General features: G+C 54.6%; 1 protein-coding gene across 1 annotated transcript in view; it reads right to left on the bottom strand.

Annotated features, from left to right (window-relative positions):
* Positions 1-16,296, bottom strand: part of RBM20 (RNA binding motif protein 20) — a 182,700-nt gene that overhangs the window by 17,868 nt on the left and 148,536 nt on the right. The window contains exons 8-9 of the mRNA XM_045854240.1: positions 8,627-8,706; positions 6,036-6,705 (exon numbers count right to left, since the gene is read on the bottom strand). Coding sequence (XP_045710196.1) covers positions 6,036-6,705; positions 8,627-8,706 — 750 coding nt within the window. The remainder of the gene's footprint in view (positions 1-6,035; positions 6,706-8,626; positions 8,707-16,296) is intronic.

Here is a 16,296-nt window from a genome sequence, read left to right as displayed (position 1 = left end):
GGTTAAGCAGACCTCGTTCAAGGTCACACGGACAAACAGAGTCTCAGAAATGTCTTAATGGCTGCGTTGATACCGTTAAATGATCAGAAACCCCTGGCCAACTGAACACTTTTTGCAGCTGCGAAACCTGTTGAGGGGCCAGGGGGGAACCAGCCCTGGGGTTCACAGCCATCAGGGTGCATCTCCCCAACAGATGTGGCCTGGCCATAAAATGTCACATCCAGGCCCCTTATGGGTACGAAGGGGGCTGTCAGCCACCAGCACCCCTCTCACCTCTCTTGTGCCCCATCTCTGTCCTACAGCCACAGCCCCATCTGGCCATCCCTTCCCTCCAGTGAGATCCCTCGTAATAATGCTCATGTCAGGGGAATCGGAACAACTGATAGCCAATGTCTGGGTTGAGAATTAGGGTCTCTCATCAGCCTTTAAAATAGGGCTCAGCAAACTATAGTTCTCGAGCCAAATCTGAGCAACACCTCTTTTTGTAGTCTGTGAACTAACGATGCTTTTCACATTTTTAAATAGCTGCATTCTAAATGATTATATAAGTACCTACATAATATCCTCCATTTCACTCCTTGGCCCACACAGCCTGAAATATTTACTATCTGGTGTTCTGTAGAAAAAGCTTTGCAACCCCCATTTCAGTTTGGGGAGGATATTCTCCCATGATTTGAATTTTGGCCGCCAAATCCATGACTGTTCCTGGGGTTCCCAGGGGCAAAGTGCATTTTCTCAACGCTTCTGGCTGAGGTTGGTTTGAAGTAAGTGACTGTACTGATTTCTTAAGAGCAGACACACCCCTCCGGAGCTGCGAGGAGCCAGCTGGTGCAGGCAGGAGCTCAGGGCTGACTGGTTTAACCAGTTACTACTGCACAGGGGAAGACAGTGGAAACCCTCAAGTCCTTACTCTTTCCAGTGTCTGGAGCACAACACCCCACCCAAATCCCTGCTCAAGTCTCCTGAGTTAACCTACAGGCACGGCAGCTCCAATGCCTTTTCAGCCACCAGAAGGACCCACAGCTTCTACCAACCGGGGACCACTTTCCTTTATTTTTACCTCCCCGAATAAATTATCCGTGACCTCCCCTTGTCCAAGTACTTAACCCGCATCCTTCCCAAGCAGTTACTGCAGCCACGCGCCTAAGTCAACACAGTAAAGGGAGCCTCTCCAGTTCAACCCGGGAGATGGAGGGACAGCCTGGCTGGGCCAGAAGCCCCCTAGCAGGCAGACCCCTGCTTTGCCTCCTGCAGGCACAGGAAATGGCAGTGCCTTTCGGCTACCCACCGTACCCCTGTGGCCCTGGGGCCATGGGTAGGTGACAGCAGCAGCTTAAGGGAAACAGACAAATGGCGCCAATGCGCCCCCTGCCTGTACCAGCTCAGGGACCGAGATACTAGGTCCCAACTGCTGCAAGCAGGGCTCTACCGCCCTAGGGCTATGGCCTCCATAAGCCACCTCCTACTGGGTCTCCACCTTCTGCTCTAGTACTCCAAAATGCAGAAGCCACCGGGCCCCCACTGCACCTTCTAGCTCAGATATTTCGTCTGCCTCCCCTTGTACTCAGGATAAATAAAAACCCTTCACCTGCCTCCAAGGCCCCACATGATACAGCCGCTGCTGGAAAATCAGCCTCGCTTCCTACCCTTCTCACCCAGTGCTGCTCCAACAACACTGGCCTCCAGCCCCTGGGCCTTTGCACATGCGCTTCCTTTCTCTTCTCTTCTTCCTTTTCACCCAGTAAATACCCACCATACCTTCAAATCTCAGCAGTCACATCCTCACCTAGGGAAGCTGCTGCCTGGTTACAGGCTGTGACCGCTGTGTGTGCCTCCCTCTCCTCCTAAGCACTGCACACTGACACTCTCGTACTCACTTGAGGGATTATTGAATTAGTATGTCTTCCCACTAGACCATGAGCTCCAGGACATCGGGGGTCATGTCAGCTTCACTCTCAGCGAGCCTTAGTGCCGGGTGCTCCACGGGTATCGGCCCATGAAAGGGCGGGAAGTGGTAGGAGAGGGGGCACGGATAACAAGTCTGCAGCTGCCTCCCCGTGTGCCCGGGTCTCTGCCTGAGCTCTGGACTGAGAACCAGTGGTTTTCTATTTCTCCCTCCTGCAGAGGGTTTATGCTGGCGGCTGCACTTTGGGGACCTCTGGGCTCCCTCCGTCCCAGGACACATTTCGGTCTACACAGTTTCTAACACGGGGGAAATTTCAACAGGTATCTGGACTTGGGTCTTGCTCTCAGGAACGGGAGGCCTAACCGCGCAAGGCGCGCTCTCCTGGACGGCAGGCACGGAACGGAGCGGGGCGGTGGCTGTCTGCTCCCAGCACACAGGCACCTCCCCCGCCACCTGCCACGGCCCCTTCTCTCCACCCGGCTTCACTCACGTGACCCGGTCTGTGTCACCCGCCTGGCTTCTCTCCTCTAGGCATCTGGGTCCGTAACCCTGGGTCCCCCTTCCAGTAAGGTGGAGGAGCGCTCCTTTCCCACGTTCTCCCGCGGCAGTGACTTCACTTCCTCCCTCCCTGCTATGCTCTTGTGGGCAGGGGTGGCTCTTAGGCAGGCGTGGACCTGGCCACCCACAAACGCTGAGCAGCCCCGGCACCAGCTTCTCCAGCGAGATCCCAGAGGGTTTCTAACAAGCACAGGCTCATTAAAGTCCTACAAGAGCCTTGTGGTCACACCCATTTCACAACCAAGAAAACCGAGGGAGAGAAGAACAGGGCGTGACCTGGTTCTCAAAAGCCAGGCCGTTGCCTCCCGAGTCTGGGTTCGGTCATTCGTTTCTTCAACAAAGTGTGTAATGAATGCCCACGCTAATCTGGGGACTGGGAGCATAGCAGTGAGCACAGCAGACAAGAATTCCCGCCCTTGTGGAGGTTACAATGGGGGTGCGGGGCAGTGGGCAGACGCTAACAAAATAAATAGAGATGTGAGGGGATAGGTTAGAAGGAGACAGCTGCTACCAAGGAAAGGAAAGCCGGGAAGAAACAGAAGTGTGTTGTTGTGATTGTGTGTCGCGGCCAAGATAAACTTGTGGAGAATGTGCCAATGAGCAAAGACAGAGGAGGGGAGGTGGGACCCACGTGGACTGGTGGGCGGGGCTCCCAGGCAGGGCCCGGCCGTGGGAGGTGCCTGGCACACTGGAAGAAGGACGAGGACACTGTCCTCAGCCCTGTGGTTTTTGTTCCCCAAGTCCCGTCCCTTCTGCCTGTTATCTGAGTCCCGGGCAGCCCTGTGGGAATCTGGGTTGTTCTAAGATCATAATAGAGTCTGAGGTCAGGGAGGAAAACCCTTTGTTCTGCTGTGATTCCACCAAAGAGCGCTGGACTCCCTGGCTTCAAACCCACGGAACCAATCTGTCTGGCGCCCCCAACGAGTCCCTGCTGACCCCTCTCCAAGGCTACGAGAGACGGAGCCCATGAGAGGGACAGGATGGTGGGAAAGCCCATGAGGCTTTCTGCGGGTCGTTTTTGCTTCAGGGGCTCTCAGGGTGAGCTGTAATGTGAGCCCCCTTAAATGGGCAAGGGTGGTGCAAACCAGCGAAAGGCGGCTAACAGCAGGAGAAACTCGGTTACCGAGGAGGAGTCTCAGACGTGCGGGTAGGAGTGTGAAGGGGCGGCTCCACCTCTGCTGTGGGGGCAGGTGGTTCTCAACTGGCAACGTGAGCCCTTGCTCTCCGCCCCTCTGTGCCTTTCCTCGAGCCACTGACCAGTGACTAGCACCCTGGACACCTCCACGCGTATACCGTTGGCCCTCTGTGCCTGCAGGTTCCTCATCTGCAGATGTAGCCAACCTCGGGTAGAAAGTCTCAACAACTAAAGTTACATTGTTGTTGACACATGCTACGTAGTTGCATCTTTACCGAACATGTACAGACTTCCTTTCCTTGTCATTATTCCCTAAAGAATACAGCATAACAACTATCCACACAGCATTTACACTGTATTAGGTATTATATAAGTAACCTAGACATGATTTAAAGTATACGGAAGGATGTGTATAGGTTATATGAAAATACCGCACCATCTCCTATAAGGGATTTGCGCATTCTCAGGTTTTAGTATCTGCAGGAGCTCTTGGAACCAGTTCCCAGGGACACTGAGGGAGGACAGTACCCTCTTCTTAAAAACACCCACTTGTTCACAAGTCCTCAGGAGCCAGTCCAAGTCATCAGCGAGATACAGGAGGTCCTTCACGTCCCCCCTACCCATCCCCTAGTCTTATCTCCTGACCTTCCTCCTGCTAGGCCAGCCAGGAAAAAAACCGTGGGACACTTTGAGATGGGCGGAAAGATCAGTGGGTGTCCTTTCAATGGAATGCTGGGCAGTTCACCAGCACACCCTTCAGGGTATCTGGTTCCACCGGAGTCTGTGCCTTCACTTGAACTGAGCTGTTTTACAACTCTGTAAACTGCAGATAACTGATAGTCGAGCAAATGATTCTTGTCCAGAGAGATGCAAAGGAATCTTATCTGGAGGAGCTGCAATTTTATCTGGTCCCAGGTTCCCTACGAGAGAGGTCAGATTTGCCCCTGTTGGCAAATTCATGTCCACGTTCTACACGATTGCCTCTACATGTTGCCTGATTTTCAGGTTTTCCTTTGAACTGGCTTTTGCATCTCACGGTTCCCTCATTCATTAATGAGTTAAATAGCCTCTTGGACATGCATCCACTTTGTGTTTGCGCGAAAGCCAAGATTTTACTTTTGAAAAACACTACCCTTGGATATGCCCTGAAGGTGCAGTCCTGCCGAGTCTCTTGGGTGGGGCGGGGGTTCAAGCCAGTCTGTCTTTCTCCCTGTTGCCCTTGCTGCTTCCCCAACTGTTTCTTCCCCACTCTCGATGCTCAGCTCAAATGTCTCCTTCTCTGCCCACAGTCAGCCGCCCGCAGAGCAGCCCACCTGCGCCACCACTCCAGCAGCATGGGTGCCCCTGCATGTAAACTGTTTCTGTGCATCTGCTTCCACCATTACGCCTGGCCCCTGCCATACCATGGACTGTGTCCCGTTCCCCTGGGGACCCCACCCACCCCGTGCTGGCACACTGCCTGGCAAAGTGGCATGCTGAAACACCGGCCAAAGATGGGACCCTTCAGTGTTCATGGAGATGAGAGTCGGGCTCCTTATTTGGACTTAATGTGGTCACCGACACCTGGGTCAGACTAGGAGGCGTGCCTGTAGGATTTTAAAAACTGGGTTCTCTGTGCAGGCCCCCTCACCTCCACTATTCCCCTTCTACTTAAACAAAGGTAGTTCTGGCAAGAAGAAAGTGTACGCCACGTTAGACTGTGCACCTGGGACACACCCTGAGCTGTTTTCCCCATGACCCACGGTGTGAACTGAAGCCACGCAGCAGGTCACAAGCCCTTCCACAGGCTTCAGTGACAGATGCCAGCCACCTGCAGAGCATTTTTGTTAAAGTGGAAGTAAAACACTGCGGACAGCGCCTAGAGAAACACGCCACACCCTGGGCACTCAGTCTAATTTAGGGAGGGGGTGGCTGCTTCTCCTCTACCGCCTCCCATTGAAGGCCCAGGATCGGTGGATCCTTTTGGCAGGAGAGAAGACAGCAGACCAAAGAGCTGCTCTGCCCGGGCAGAGTCTGGAGGTGCACACACCTCAAGGTATCCGCCCTGGACAAACAGGAACACCAAAAACCCCTGCATCACGCCCCTCCCTCCCTCTTGGCGAAGACACAGGGTGCTATCGCCTCTGGAGCCGGACCGTCCAGGTGCAGTGCCGGCTCTGCCGTTCCCGGCTGTCTGTCCTTGGGCAGCTGACTTAGGCTCCCTGCGCCCCCGTCTCTTCCCCTAGGGTCATAATGACATCAGTGGTGTGATTACCTCACAGGTTTGCTTGAGGATTCAATGGCTTGACTGAGAAAAAGTGTTTACCACAGCACCTGGCCCAGAGTACACATTCACTGAGTGCTTCCCTCGTGGGTCGATGTTCACCGTCCTTATTGCTAACGTAAGGATCCCCGGGGCCTGCCTCGCCTTACCTGGGGAGGAGATTACGTCATTACCTCATTCTCTGCCACTCCGCTGTCTTTTCCGTCAGCAGCTCCTTCTTGGTCTTTGTCGGGTCTCCTGGTTCTGTTCTTCTCACTCTGCTTGGGCCTGGTGTTCTCAGGGGCCCTGCTGACCTTGGGCTCCAGCCCATCGTCCTTGCCCGTGCTGTCGTGGTGGGGGTGTCTGCTCTCCCGCAGCCTGGCCTCCTCTCTCCTCTTGTTCCTGCCGGGGGCGTCCTGCTGCGGCTTCGGGTACTTGTCCGATTTTCCCTTGGGCTCCTTCCGGTAGTAGCCGTCGTCCCGACCTTTGTAGCCTGACGCAGCGTGGAGAGGGCTGGGGGACCCAGACCTCGGGTGCTTGTCTCGGTGGCCCCTTGTGCCCTCAAGGCGCTCCTCCAACTCGGCTTTGTCCAGGGGCCGCGGGTAGTGTTTGCGATCGTGTGCCCACGTGTCTGTCTTGTCCCTCTTGTCCTCCCCGTTCTCCCGCCAGGGCGCCGGGTCTCTGTCTTCCTCCCTCCTGGCGTAGGGGGAGTGCTCCCAGGAGTCCCGGCCGTTGCCCCAGTCAACCCTCGAGAGGCCCAGGGAACTGTGGGAGGAGCTGCAGGAGGTGAAGCTCGGAGTGTGCGACCTCGGGGACAGTGACCGGCTCACGGGACTGCGAGACCGTGGCCTTTCGGGGCCGTACCTGTGAAGGAGCAAGGGAGAGGCGTGGGTTTTGGAGTCTGCACCTCTCCAGCCCCGCGCCCAGGTATCCCCAGGCTCTCCATAGAAGCACTACCCACGATGCCATGGGCTGGGCACTCTCCGCCGCTGCTGTGCGGGCCACACAGACAGCAGCCCAGCAGGAAGCCTTCCTCCCGCCTGGGGCCCAGGAGCAGGGGTTCCTCCCCAGCACAGGCTCTGCCCCTGCACTCACCCTGCTCCTGGAACTGCAGGGAATAATCGACCTGGCCTGGCTCAGCCCTGTCTTTCTTCCTCTGGGAAGGGAGCTCAGCTCTCCTGGGGTGTGCAGGTGGGGACGTGGGCAAGGCTGCCTAGCCCTCAGGTTCAGGGAGCTGGCCTCTTGGCTACAAGAGTGAAGCCACTCCCCCACCTCTGACCCCAGTCAGCATAAGGGTGACCTCTGGGCCTCCAGTTTCCTTATTTTTCTTCTCAGTTTGTCAGATCCTGGGCTAGCTGCTGGGGGCGGGGGGCAAGGGGGCATTGAGGAAGGGAAGGCGGGCTCAGAGAATCCACAACCAAAGAACTAGGAAGGCACTTGAGGGTTGGAAGAGACCTTAGAGAACCGACCTGGTAGTTCTTCGAAGAAGAAACTAAAATCCAGAAAATGACCCCAGAAACCTGCCTAAGGGTCTGAGCAAGACCTCCTAGCTCGCCCCACCCCCAACCTCCCACCGCAGAACTGCAGGAGGCACAGGAGGGCTTTACACAGGTTTTTTTAAAGGCAAATAATCATGGTTTAAAAAAATCAAAGAGTCCTTGGCTGGCGTAGCTCAGTGGATTGACTCGGGCTGCGAACCAAAGTGTCGCAGGTTTGATTCCCAGTCAGGGCACATGCCTGGGTTGCAGGCCATGGCCCCCAGCAACTGCACATTGATGTTTCTCTCTCTCTCTCTCTTTCTCCCTCCCTTCCCTCTCTAAAAAATAAATAAAATCTTTAAAACACACACACAAAGAAACAAAAATCCCAAACCTAAACAGCTACATATAAAAATAACACCCCCCACTACACACACACACTATGAAGGTTGTTCAGTTATTTAGCAGGTAAACTGAGTCGCATACCCAATATTCTAAAAAGATGGGCAATTTTCATTTGGTTCCCAAACCCAGGAAAACCATGCAGCCCTCACTGACCAGGGGACATGGAGAGGCGGCCCCCCTAGGGCCAGGCGGCCCCCCCAGGACCTGGCGGCCTTACCCATCCCAGGGAAACAGCCTAGGCTCAGCCCCTGGCAGCGGTGTCAGAGCGCCACCTGTGCCAGGCCTGGGTAAGAATCCCAAGACAAGCAGGCCGGGGCCGACTCCTGCTTGCTGCTCTCCACCTTGGCTCTCCACAGCAACTGTCTCCGGAGGGCACTGACAGTGGCGAACCTGTAGCCGCAGCTTGGCGCGGTCACAACTTCAGTTAGAAAACTGAATGCATTCAGTGTTCACAGCGACTGGCCCAGTAACTGCTTTGGGGAAGAGCATTTCCACTCCTGTTCCTACACCTGCATTTAGCCATGAAACATCAAGAGCTGGGTCTGAATAGAACACGTGCACACACACACTTCCAGGCTGTTTTAGCGAAGTACAGACTTGCCCCTTAGAGCCAATTATCAATAGATTCCCCTCCTACACTCTAACAAAGAAGGAGCAGCTGAGAGGAAGCTTAGCATCTTGCATTTTCCTGAGGTTGGACCCGAGCAGCACTTCTGACTGGACCTCTGTGTTTTCTCAGGCACATGGAAAGGTAGCGTCCAGAAAGGCTGACGGACAGTGTGGGGGAGGGGGAGGGGAGGGCGGGGCACGGCGTGAATGAAAACCTTTCCGGAATGAGAAAGAGGAGAAAGTTCCAGCTGCCCAGCCCGTGCGTGCCCTGAGATGTGGGGCGGGGGCCTCACCTGTCTGCTTCCCGGAACATGTCCCGCTCCCTCTGGGAATGAATGTCCTGGATGATGGCCGCCACGTTTTTCCCAGGTTTCTAGGCAAAGTGAGAGAGGTCACCGTCAGACCAGAGAGAGCCTTGCAAATACCAGAGCGAAGTAGCTAGGAGTTGGGTTCATCGTCCAGTCTGCCAATGGGGAAAACGTGCCTTTTCAGGGGAAAAAAAGTTTAACCCAGGGGATGAGCAGTGTGAGCAAACGCTGAACCGCGGTGGGCTGAGTGGTCCGGGGGACAGGGCGTCCACTGAGCTTGGGGGGCGGGGTGAGGAGCCTGGTGCTCACCATGCACGTGCTGGGGAAAAGTAGCATTTGTTCCCACCTGCCTACCACCCCTTCCTGAGTAAAAGAAACTATCGAGATGTAAAAGGGAGAAAGGGGAAAAGGGAAGAAGGGCGGGGGGGGGGAAGGAAGGAAGGCAGGCCTTATAACTTGGAAAGAGACTTGAAAATCACTGAGTGTGGCCTCTACATTTTACACACGTGAAAGGTGAGACCCGGAGGGACTGAGGCGGACTTCTGCCTTGCACGAGGCCAGAGTCACCAGCCACGCTGTGTTCCACGGAGACGGTGACTCCTGGAGTTGTGCTGGGTTGAGGAACACACTCAAGGTCGTAGAGATCCTTAGAGAACTGGGACTGACAATAGGCATTTCAACTGCGAGATCCTTCCCATGACCCCTGCAGCCCCTTGCTCCGGCATGCTCCTCCAGAGGGTCTGTCTGGTGCTCAGCGTCCGTCTGTGGGGGGGTGGGCAGCACAGGCTGCGAGCTGTGGTTCACGGCGGAGGATGCCAGGTGCCCAAAGGCCCCACCCATTCCAGAAATCACGGTTTGGTGGCTGTGCCAGCGCAGAACCAACCCCAGCCCCCAAATCCCAACCAAAGCCCTTTCCTGAACCCAGAATGGAAAATAACAAAACAATAAGAAATAAATGATGAAAAAAGGTGAAATTCATAGGCACAAAATAAAGGCGAGAGCATCTTCCAAAAGAGTACACCGAATCCATCCATTCCATTAAAATGTACAGAGCAGGGTGAATTTTATGCTGTGTAATTACATCTCAATAAATCAAGAAAAAAAAAACATTGGTCTGCAGTGTCAACTGTTGATGAGGAATTTTATGAAGAAATTTAATCCACGGCTGTTTTTATCCTCAATTTTTTAAAGATGCTTTACAAAGAATGGTGACATCTCAGAACGATACGAATGTGAGGTGTCACCACACATCTCACTTTACAGATGGGAAACCAGGGCCAGAGACGTGCCGTGAGCCGCGGGACCAGCGGGGCTAGAGTTCTCTGCGCCCTCGGAGAATTCTGCCTGCGTCAGCGCCAAGACGCAGGGGCGGGCTGGGGAAATGTGAGTCAGGGAGAGAAAGAAGGAGCAGTTGGTTTCCTGTGGTTTCAGGGAGAGAGGTCAGGGCTGGGACACAGGGAAGGGACATCAAATGTGCACGCCGGGCAGGGATCTCCTGTCTGTGGGAAGTGCAAAAGGAAAGAATGACAAGGAGAAGCCGGGGATGCCTTCCCCTGAGGTCGAGAAGGAGGAGGTCCAGAAGCCAGGGCAGCTCTGCTCAAGAAGAGGCCCGGGAACTTAGCACTGGTCAGGATACCCGCCTGAAAAAAGGCCTCAGGGTTGTGGCAAATGGTCTCTTCCATCTGATCGTAGCTGTAAGGGTTGACCCTCTATGAGCGTATGACAGTGTCACCACAAGGTCACCAGACCACCCAAGGCTTGCACTGTCAGCTACCCCCTCATCAGCTTAACCTGGACCACAAGCAGAGACCCAAGGCCAACCAAGGAAATAAACCGAGGCTGTGGGTCAGGGCCCAGGAGAAGGCTGCCTCCCAGGATGCCTCCTTCCACCCCACCTAAGACCACCTGTCCTTCCGCCAGGGTTGTCTGTCACCACCTGGGGGTACAATGAGCAGGTTCACCTGGAGGTCTTCTTGTTGCTCCCCCCCGCCTGAGGACACAAAATGGGAGCTGCCTCCTGCATCACCTCGGGAAAGGCCAGCCTGGCATGGCTGGTCCCCGGAAGACCGGCGGCAGCACGGCCTCCACACAGGCCAACACCCGAGCGAACGGCGTTTGGGAAAGCGGGCAGGAGCCACCATGACCAAGGGCAGGGTCGCATAATGGATCTGCTGTCACCTCCCCAGGATGGGGAGGCCCCATCCTGGGTCCCTCATCCATGGCTCGCACTGCCAAGCCAGAAGCAGCAAGGGCTAAAGAATGCACCCCTCAAGCTGGGTTAAAGGGACCCCAGCCACTTTTCAGAACAAATGAATTCCTTGAGGGGGTTGGGTGGGGGGCTTTCTGTAGCAAAGAGAGTCTCCAAGTCCTCCATACGTTTCTTCTGCTCTTCTGCAATCTTAAGTCTTCGTGACTGTTCCTCCCAGCCAGGTGCAGGAAAGCCTGGGGTGAGAGGAACTGTGCCCTTCACCTCTGGGGTGCTGCCCGAGGAGGGGCAGAGCCAGCCAACCAGGCACCACAGATGGAAACACCCTCTAGTGACCCATGCAGGCCCCCGGCGGTCAAAGAGATGCACCTCGAGTTCTTTGGGGGCTTGACCAGCTTCTTCTTGGCTTAAATGTGTCCCTGCCCTTATTTTCCCAACCACAGCGCATCCTCCCGAGGCCACTGTCAGCCCGGTGCCCTCTGAGGTTACTCCTCTTCGGGTCCCACGTTCCCAGTGAGGCAGGCATCGGGTCGTTGGTCTCTGCACAGCGGGCACCGGCACAGAGCCTCGTGTGGAGCTGGTGCCCCCTGGTAACCGTTCCAGGGGGCATAGTAGGACAGATGCAGGGACGGGGCAGCAAAGAAAGCACAGGACGATCTGCAGAGACCGTAGGCCAGGGCTGCTGGTCACTGGCATGGTGACCCTCCCGCCCTGAACACTAGCGGCCAGCTGCTCTATTTGAAGTCATAATTCCAAATTGATGGCATTCCCTGGCCCAAAGACCCGAGAAAGGGACAAAAGTGGCCAAAGACTCTCAAATACCAGAATCAACTTCTCACAGCCCTAAGGAAGTCCTCACCCTTCCTCTCCAGGCCTGGCCGCGTCCTCCTGTGGTTAAAGGTGTACAGGGGGCCAGTAAAATAAAGAGTTACTGCTGCAGAAAAGTAAAAATAGGAGAGAACGGAGCAGGTCTACACTGATGTTCTGGGTACCTTTTCACTGCAGAACATTTCAGATACACACAGCAGTAGAGAGAATGGTATACGGAACCCCCACGAATCTGTTTCCATCACCAAGGAGGATGACCACTCTCGTTTCACCCATACCCCCACTCCCTTCCCCTCCCCCTCATGGAGTGTTGTGAAGCAAATCCCAGACGTAGTATCTTTTTCATCCCTTCTGTGATTACACTGATGCAGCCCAACAGCTCCCCAGGGGACCATCCCCAGTGCTCAGTGGCCACGGTCATCTTGCTGCGTTTGAGACAAGGGAGAGATGCCAGGCCCCATGTGGTCCTAGGTAAGTGCTGGTGCACCCGGAGGGAGGCACCAAGGCTTGAGCATCCCCACCCAGGACGAGCAGCCCCACAGCTCCGCCGCCAGCTGGCTGGGTCACCTGGGGCCCAGGCTCGCCATCTGTGAGAGACTCACTGACTTCATCTAGGGTGATGAGGGTGAGATAACGGGGCCCATCTGGCGTCCACCGGGAGCCTTGGGGCACAGCAGGCAGGCAATGCGGACAAAACCACAAGTGCTGGACCCACATGAAAGGAGCTGCGAGAGGGTTTCCTGCCCTCTGACCCCTCCACTGCTGTTTCACGTGCCTCAGGGGTCCCAGGAAGACGCGGGAACCTTCCAGAGGAGCCCTGAGCCCCTCAGAGCCTCACTGCCACCACGCCCGGGCTGTGTTCAGTGCCACCTCCCACCCGATTCTGTCACCTGGAAGCCCCTCTCTGTCTGGGTCCTTTGTCTCATTCTTCAAGGCCCTGCTCAGTAATCTCTCCCTTCTTGACACAACCAAGTCACTCTGCCTTTTGTCACTGAGCTTCTAGAAGCTTCTGTACTTATGCACACATGCTGAAATCTTGTATCGTTTTGCACAAGAACAGCTTGTCTCTCCAGTCAGACAGCAAACTGTCCCCGTGTGAGGCCATGTCTCATCCCCACTGTAGCTCTCAGCACATAGTCCTACATGGAGGAGACCCCCGGTCATCGTTTGCCGATTTCATCTTCCTGAGAGCAGCACGGACCGTTCCCAAGACTGCTGCCCGGGGCCGGAGACCCTCTCTGTGGCTAGGGGCCTGGCAAGGCCAGTGGCTCTAAAAGCAGGCCCTCTGCCCCCAAACCACCCAGGAGCCTCAGTCCCACCCTGAACCTACTGAAGGGGAACTCCGGCAGGACCTAAAAACTGCCCTGGCAATTCTCTGATGCAGTGGCTGGGAGGCACTGGTTTCAATTGTCCCAAGTTCCCCTCCACATGTAAGATCCTATCCTTCCGGGGAAGTTTGAGAGAACCAACCACAGAATAACTCAGTCTTCTTGTCCAGGTCTGCAGGAAGAAAAACACCCACTTGTTGTTGTTGCTAAAGACTTTCTGTCTCGTCCATCCCATGCACTGGTCGGATACCTGTCATGGGACCTGGGTCCTGCCCCAAATGCCCTGAGGACTAGGACCTCCGCCACAGACAGTGTTCAGGGAGGCTGCATTACGGCATGAGGAACACTCAAGACAGGAAATGAAAAGGGCCTTAAGGTCTCTTCTTTCTCCCCCTCCACTCTGCCCAGTGAGCAAAAGCTAAGGTTAGAGGAGAAGGCCCAGGCAAACTTTCCCCTGCCCTTCGAGCCCTGGTGGAGCCCACGTGGTGGCTCCTGGGGCCCAGACACACGGATGGATACGGTGTTTGGCTGTCTCCCTCCCCCGCAGTCATTTCCCTTTTTCCGCCCCTCCCCCGAGGATGCAGCAGGGGACACGGACCTCGCCGGTCACTGCACAGCCACCCCCTGGCCACAGAGATTGTTTCAGGGAAGGACACGTGTCCTAAGCTAGCCCTACGATCAGAGTGACTCTCGGGACTTCTGCGGGAGCTGCCAGGCTCGCTCTGGTTGAAGGAAACGGGAGGATGAGAAGCCAGAGCCGCTGAAGTCAACGAAGCCATCACGCCACCTAGAGGAGACAGCCTGGGGCTGCCCTGGGCCATCCCAGGGAGACCCCAAAACAAAGCCACGGTAGCAGAAAGCAGAGTGGAGAGAGGCCAAGTCCTAACACCATCACCTGGGCCCTGACTCTAACCATACCTGCAGCCAGGGCGACTCCTGCACTTTTTATTCACACGGGCCAATAAATTCCTTTTCTTTCTTTCTCCCTCCCTTCCTCCCTTCCTCCCTCCCCCCTTTCTTTCTTTCTTTCTTTCTTTCTTTCTTTCTTTCTTTTTTTCTTTCTTTCTTTCTTTCTTTCTTTCCTCCTTCCTTCCTTCCTTCCTTCCTTTTTCTTTCCCCTTAGTCAATATGCTTGCTTAATTGACACAAATTTCCATTCCTTGCAGAGAAAATCCTAGCTGATGTCAACTTAGGGACCATAAGGCATGCATTGGTATGTAGTTGAAACATGCTTTGAGGCGCTTTCACATAGAGGCAGCAGGAAAGCTCTGGGGAGCCGAAACCCCCTACGAAAGGCGAGAAAACAGTGTGTTCTAGATAGACCCCGGCTGCTCCAGGTGTGCTCTGAGGACCGGCTGCATCAGCGGCTGTGGAGCTTGTTAGCAACGCAGAATCACAGCCCTGCCTGAGACCTACTGAATGGGAACGCTAACAAGAATCGTTTGAGAAGCTCCGTTAGAATACTACTGCTGCATACTGGCTGGGTGACTGTAGCAAATTACCCCATTTCTCTCTGATGTTTCATGTGGACAATGGAGATCATAATAATACAGTATAGAGGTGCGGATATGGTGCAAAACCAAAACAGTCCTAGGTTTCAATCCTGGCTCTTCCTGTAACTATGATCTTGGGCCAGTGACCGAACTCCTACGAGCCTCAGTTTCCTCACCTGCAAAAGTGAGGTTAGCAATACCTGTTTGACAACACTGACGGAAGAATTACAGGAGATAAGGTATTTACGTAAAGCGCTTGGCACATTGCTTGACCCAGAGTACCAGGACTCAGGCAAAGCCACCTACGCGTGTTCTTGTTGCTGTACTGTTATAATCTCTGTTCTTGTCCACCGGACGCACCTCGCAGGAGAGGGGGAGTGTGAGACTCAAAGAGACAATGTAAGAAAAAAGTGCTCAGAACCAAAGGACTCGAGGTCCTTTACTGCCCTGGAACCTGGGGCTCAGAGGTAAAGCAGCTTGTCCGAGCTCATCAGAGCAGGGACGGGTGGGGCCTAGGGTGGCACCTCCACGCTCCAGTCCGGCGTAGCTCACAGGGTGTGGGTGGTGAGGTTTGCCTGTTCTTCTCCCACCAGACTGAGCTCCACACGCTTCCTGCCTCCCCATCCACGGTGCTGCCCGCTTGCTGCCCACAGCGGGCACAGCATTGGCTGAACGCAAGTTTGGACCACATGACTTTTTAATCCACGGTGTATTCACCACCCCAAACTACCCACCTCCCCGGGTAACGTCCTGCAGTGCCTCGGCGCCTTAATTGGAGAGGCTGCGTACTGCTATTAATCTTAATTAGAAATTACAGCGACACTTTATTTGGAGACCAAAACTCCACTGGCAATGCAGCACACAGACCCAACTCCAGCCCCCGGGGAGAATCCGGGAGGGAGGACAGGAACTCTGGCTGGGCGGAGAGTGGGGTGGGCTCTTTCACTTCGCTGAGAAAAGTCACATGCTTTCATTAGTCAGAAAAAACCGCCAGGTTCTGCCAGAACTGTTGGCAAAGGAACTCCAGAAGGAAGACTGCAAGCAAAGCAGAGTCAGGGCTTTGGCGACTGGCTGACATATACCCGATCTACATGTGCAGACCTGTCCGAACGCTGCCCCGGCCAGAAACAGCCACCCAGCCTTTGTCTCCTGACGTCAGCCTTGAAGGCAGATTGAGGGCTGTGGGTCTTCAACAGCATGGACCCCAGGGAAGTGTGGGGCGAGCTGAAGTGACCTGGAAAATCCCCATTACATGGGACAGCAGAAAGCACAAAATGAAGGTAGACTGAAACACAAATATAGCATTAACGACAATAAATCCAAATGGGTTAAGTGCTCTAGTTAAGTGCACTCCTGCAGACCATGAAAAGAAGCACCAAAAGGAAAGGCAGGGCAAACGCCTTCAAAAGAAACCTTGTACCCGAGATGATCCACATGGAAGAGCCAATAACCATGTAAAAGAGTGCTCAGTTTCAATCAGTAGCGGGAATAAAAAATAAAACCATGATAAACCATCACACCCTCCCCAGACGGGCAAGAATTAAAAAGTCAGATAAGACAAAATATCAGTGAGAACGTGGACCACTGAAAGCTCTCAGACTCTACTAGTAGGAGGACAAATGTAGGACAACTAATTTTGAAAAGAGCTTGCTACTATCCAGCAAATTTGAGGGTATGCATGCCCACGATTCAGCAATCCTACTCCCCAAGTTATGTACGTGTTGGTGTACACGTGCACAGGACGACATGTTTGAGAACGTTCACCGTAGCATTGTCCCTAACACCCCAAAACTGGAAAGA

Source organism: Phyllostomus hastatus, unplaced genomic scaffold (genome assembly GCF_019186645.2).
Source record: "Phyllostomus hastatus isolate PE091 unplaced genomic scaffold, TTU_PhHast_1.1 phas_scaffold_1066, whole genome shotgun sequence".
NCBI lineage: Eukaryota > Metazoa > Chordata > Mammalia > Chiroptera > Phyllostomidae > Phyllostomus > Phyllostomus hastatus.
The sequence above is the reverse complement of the archived record's forward strand: the minus strand, read 5'-3'. Positions and strand labels throughout refer to the sequence as shown.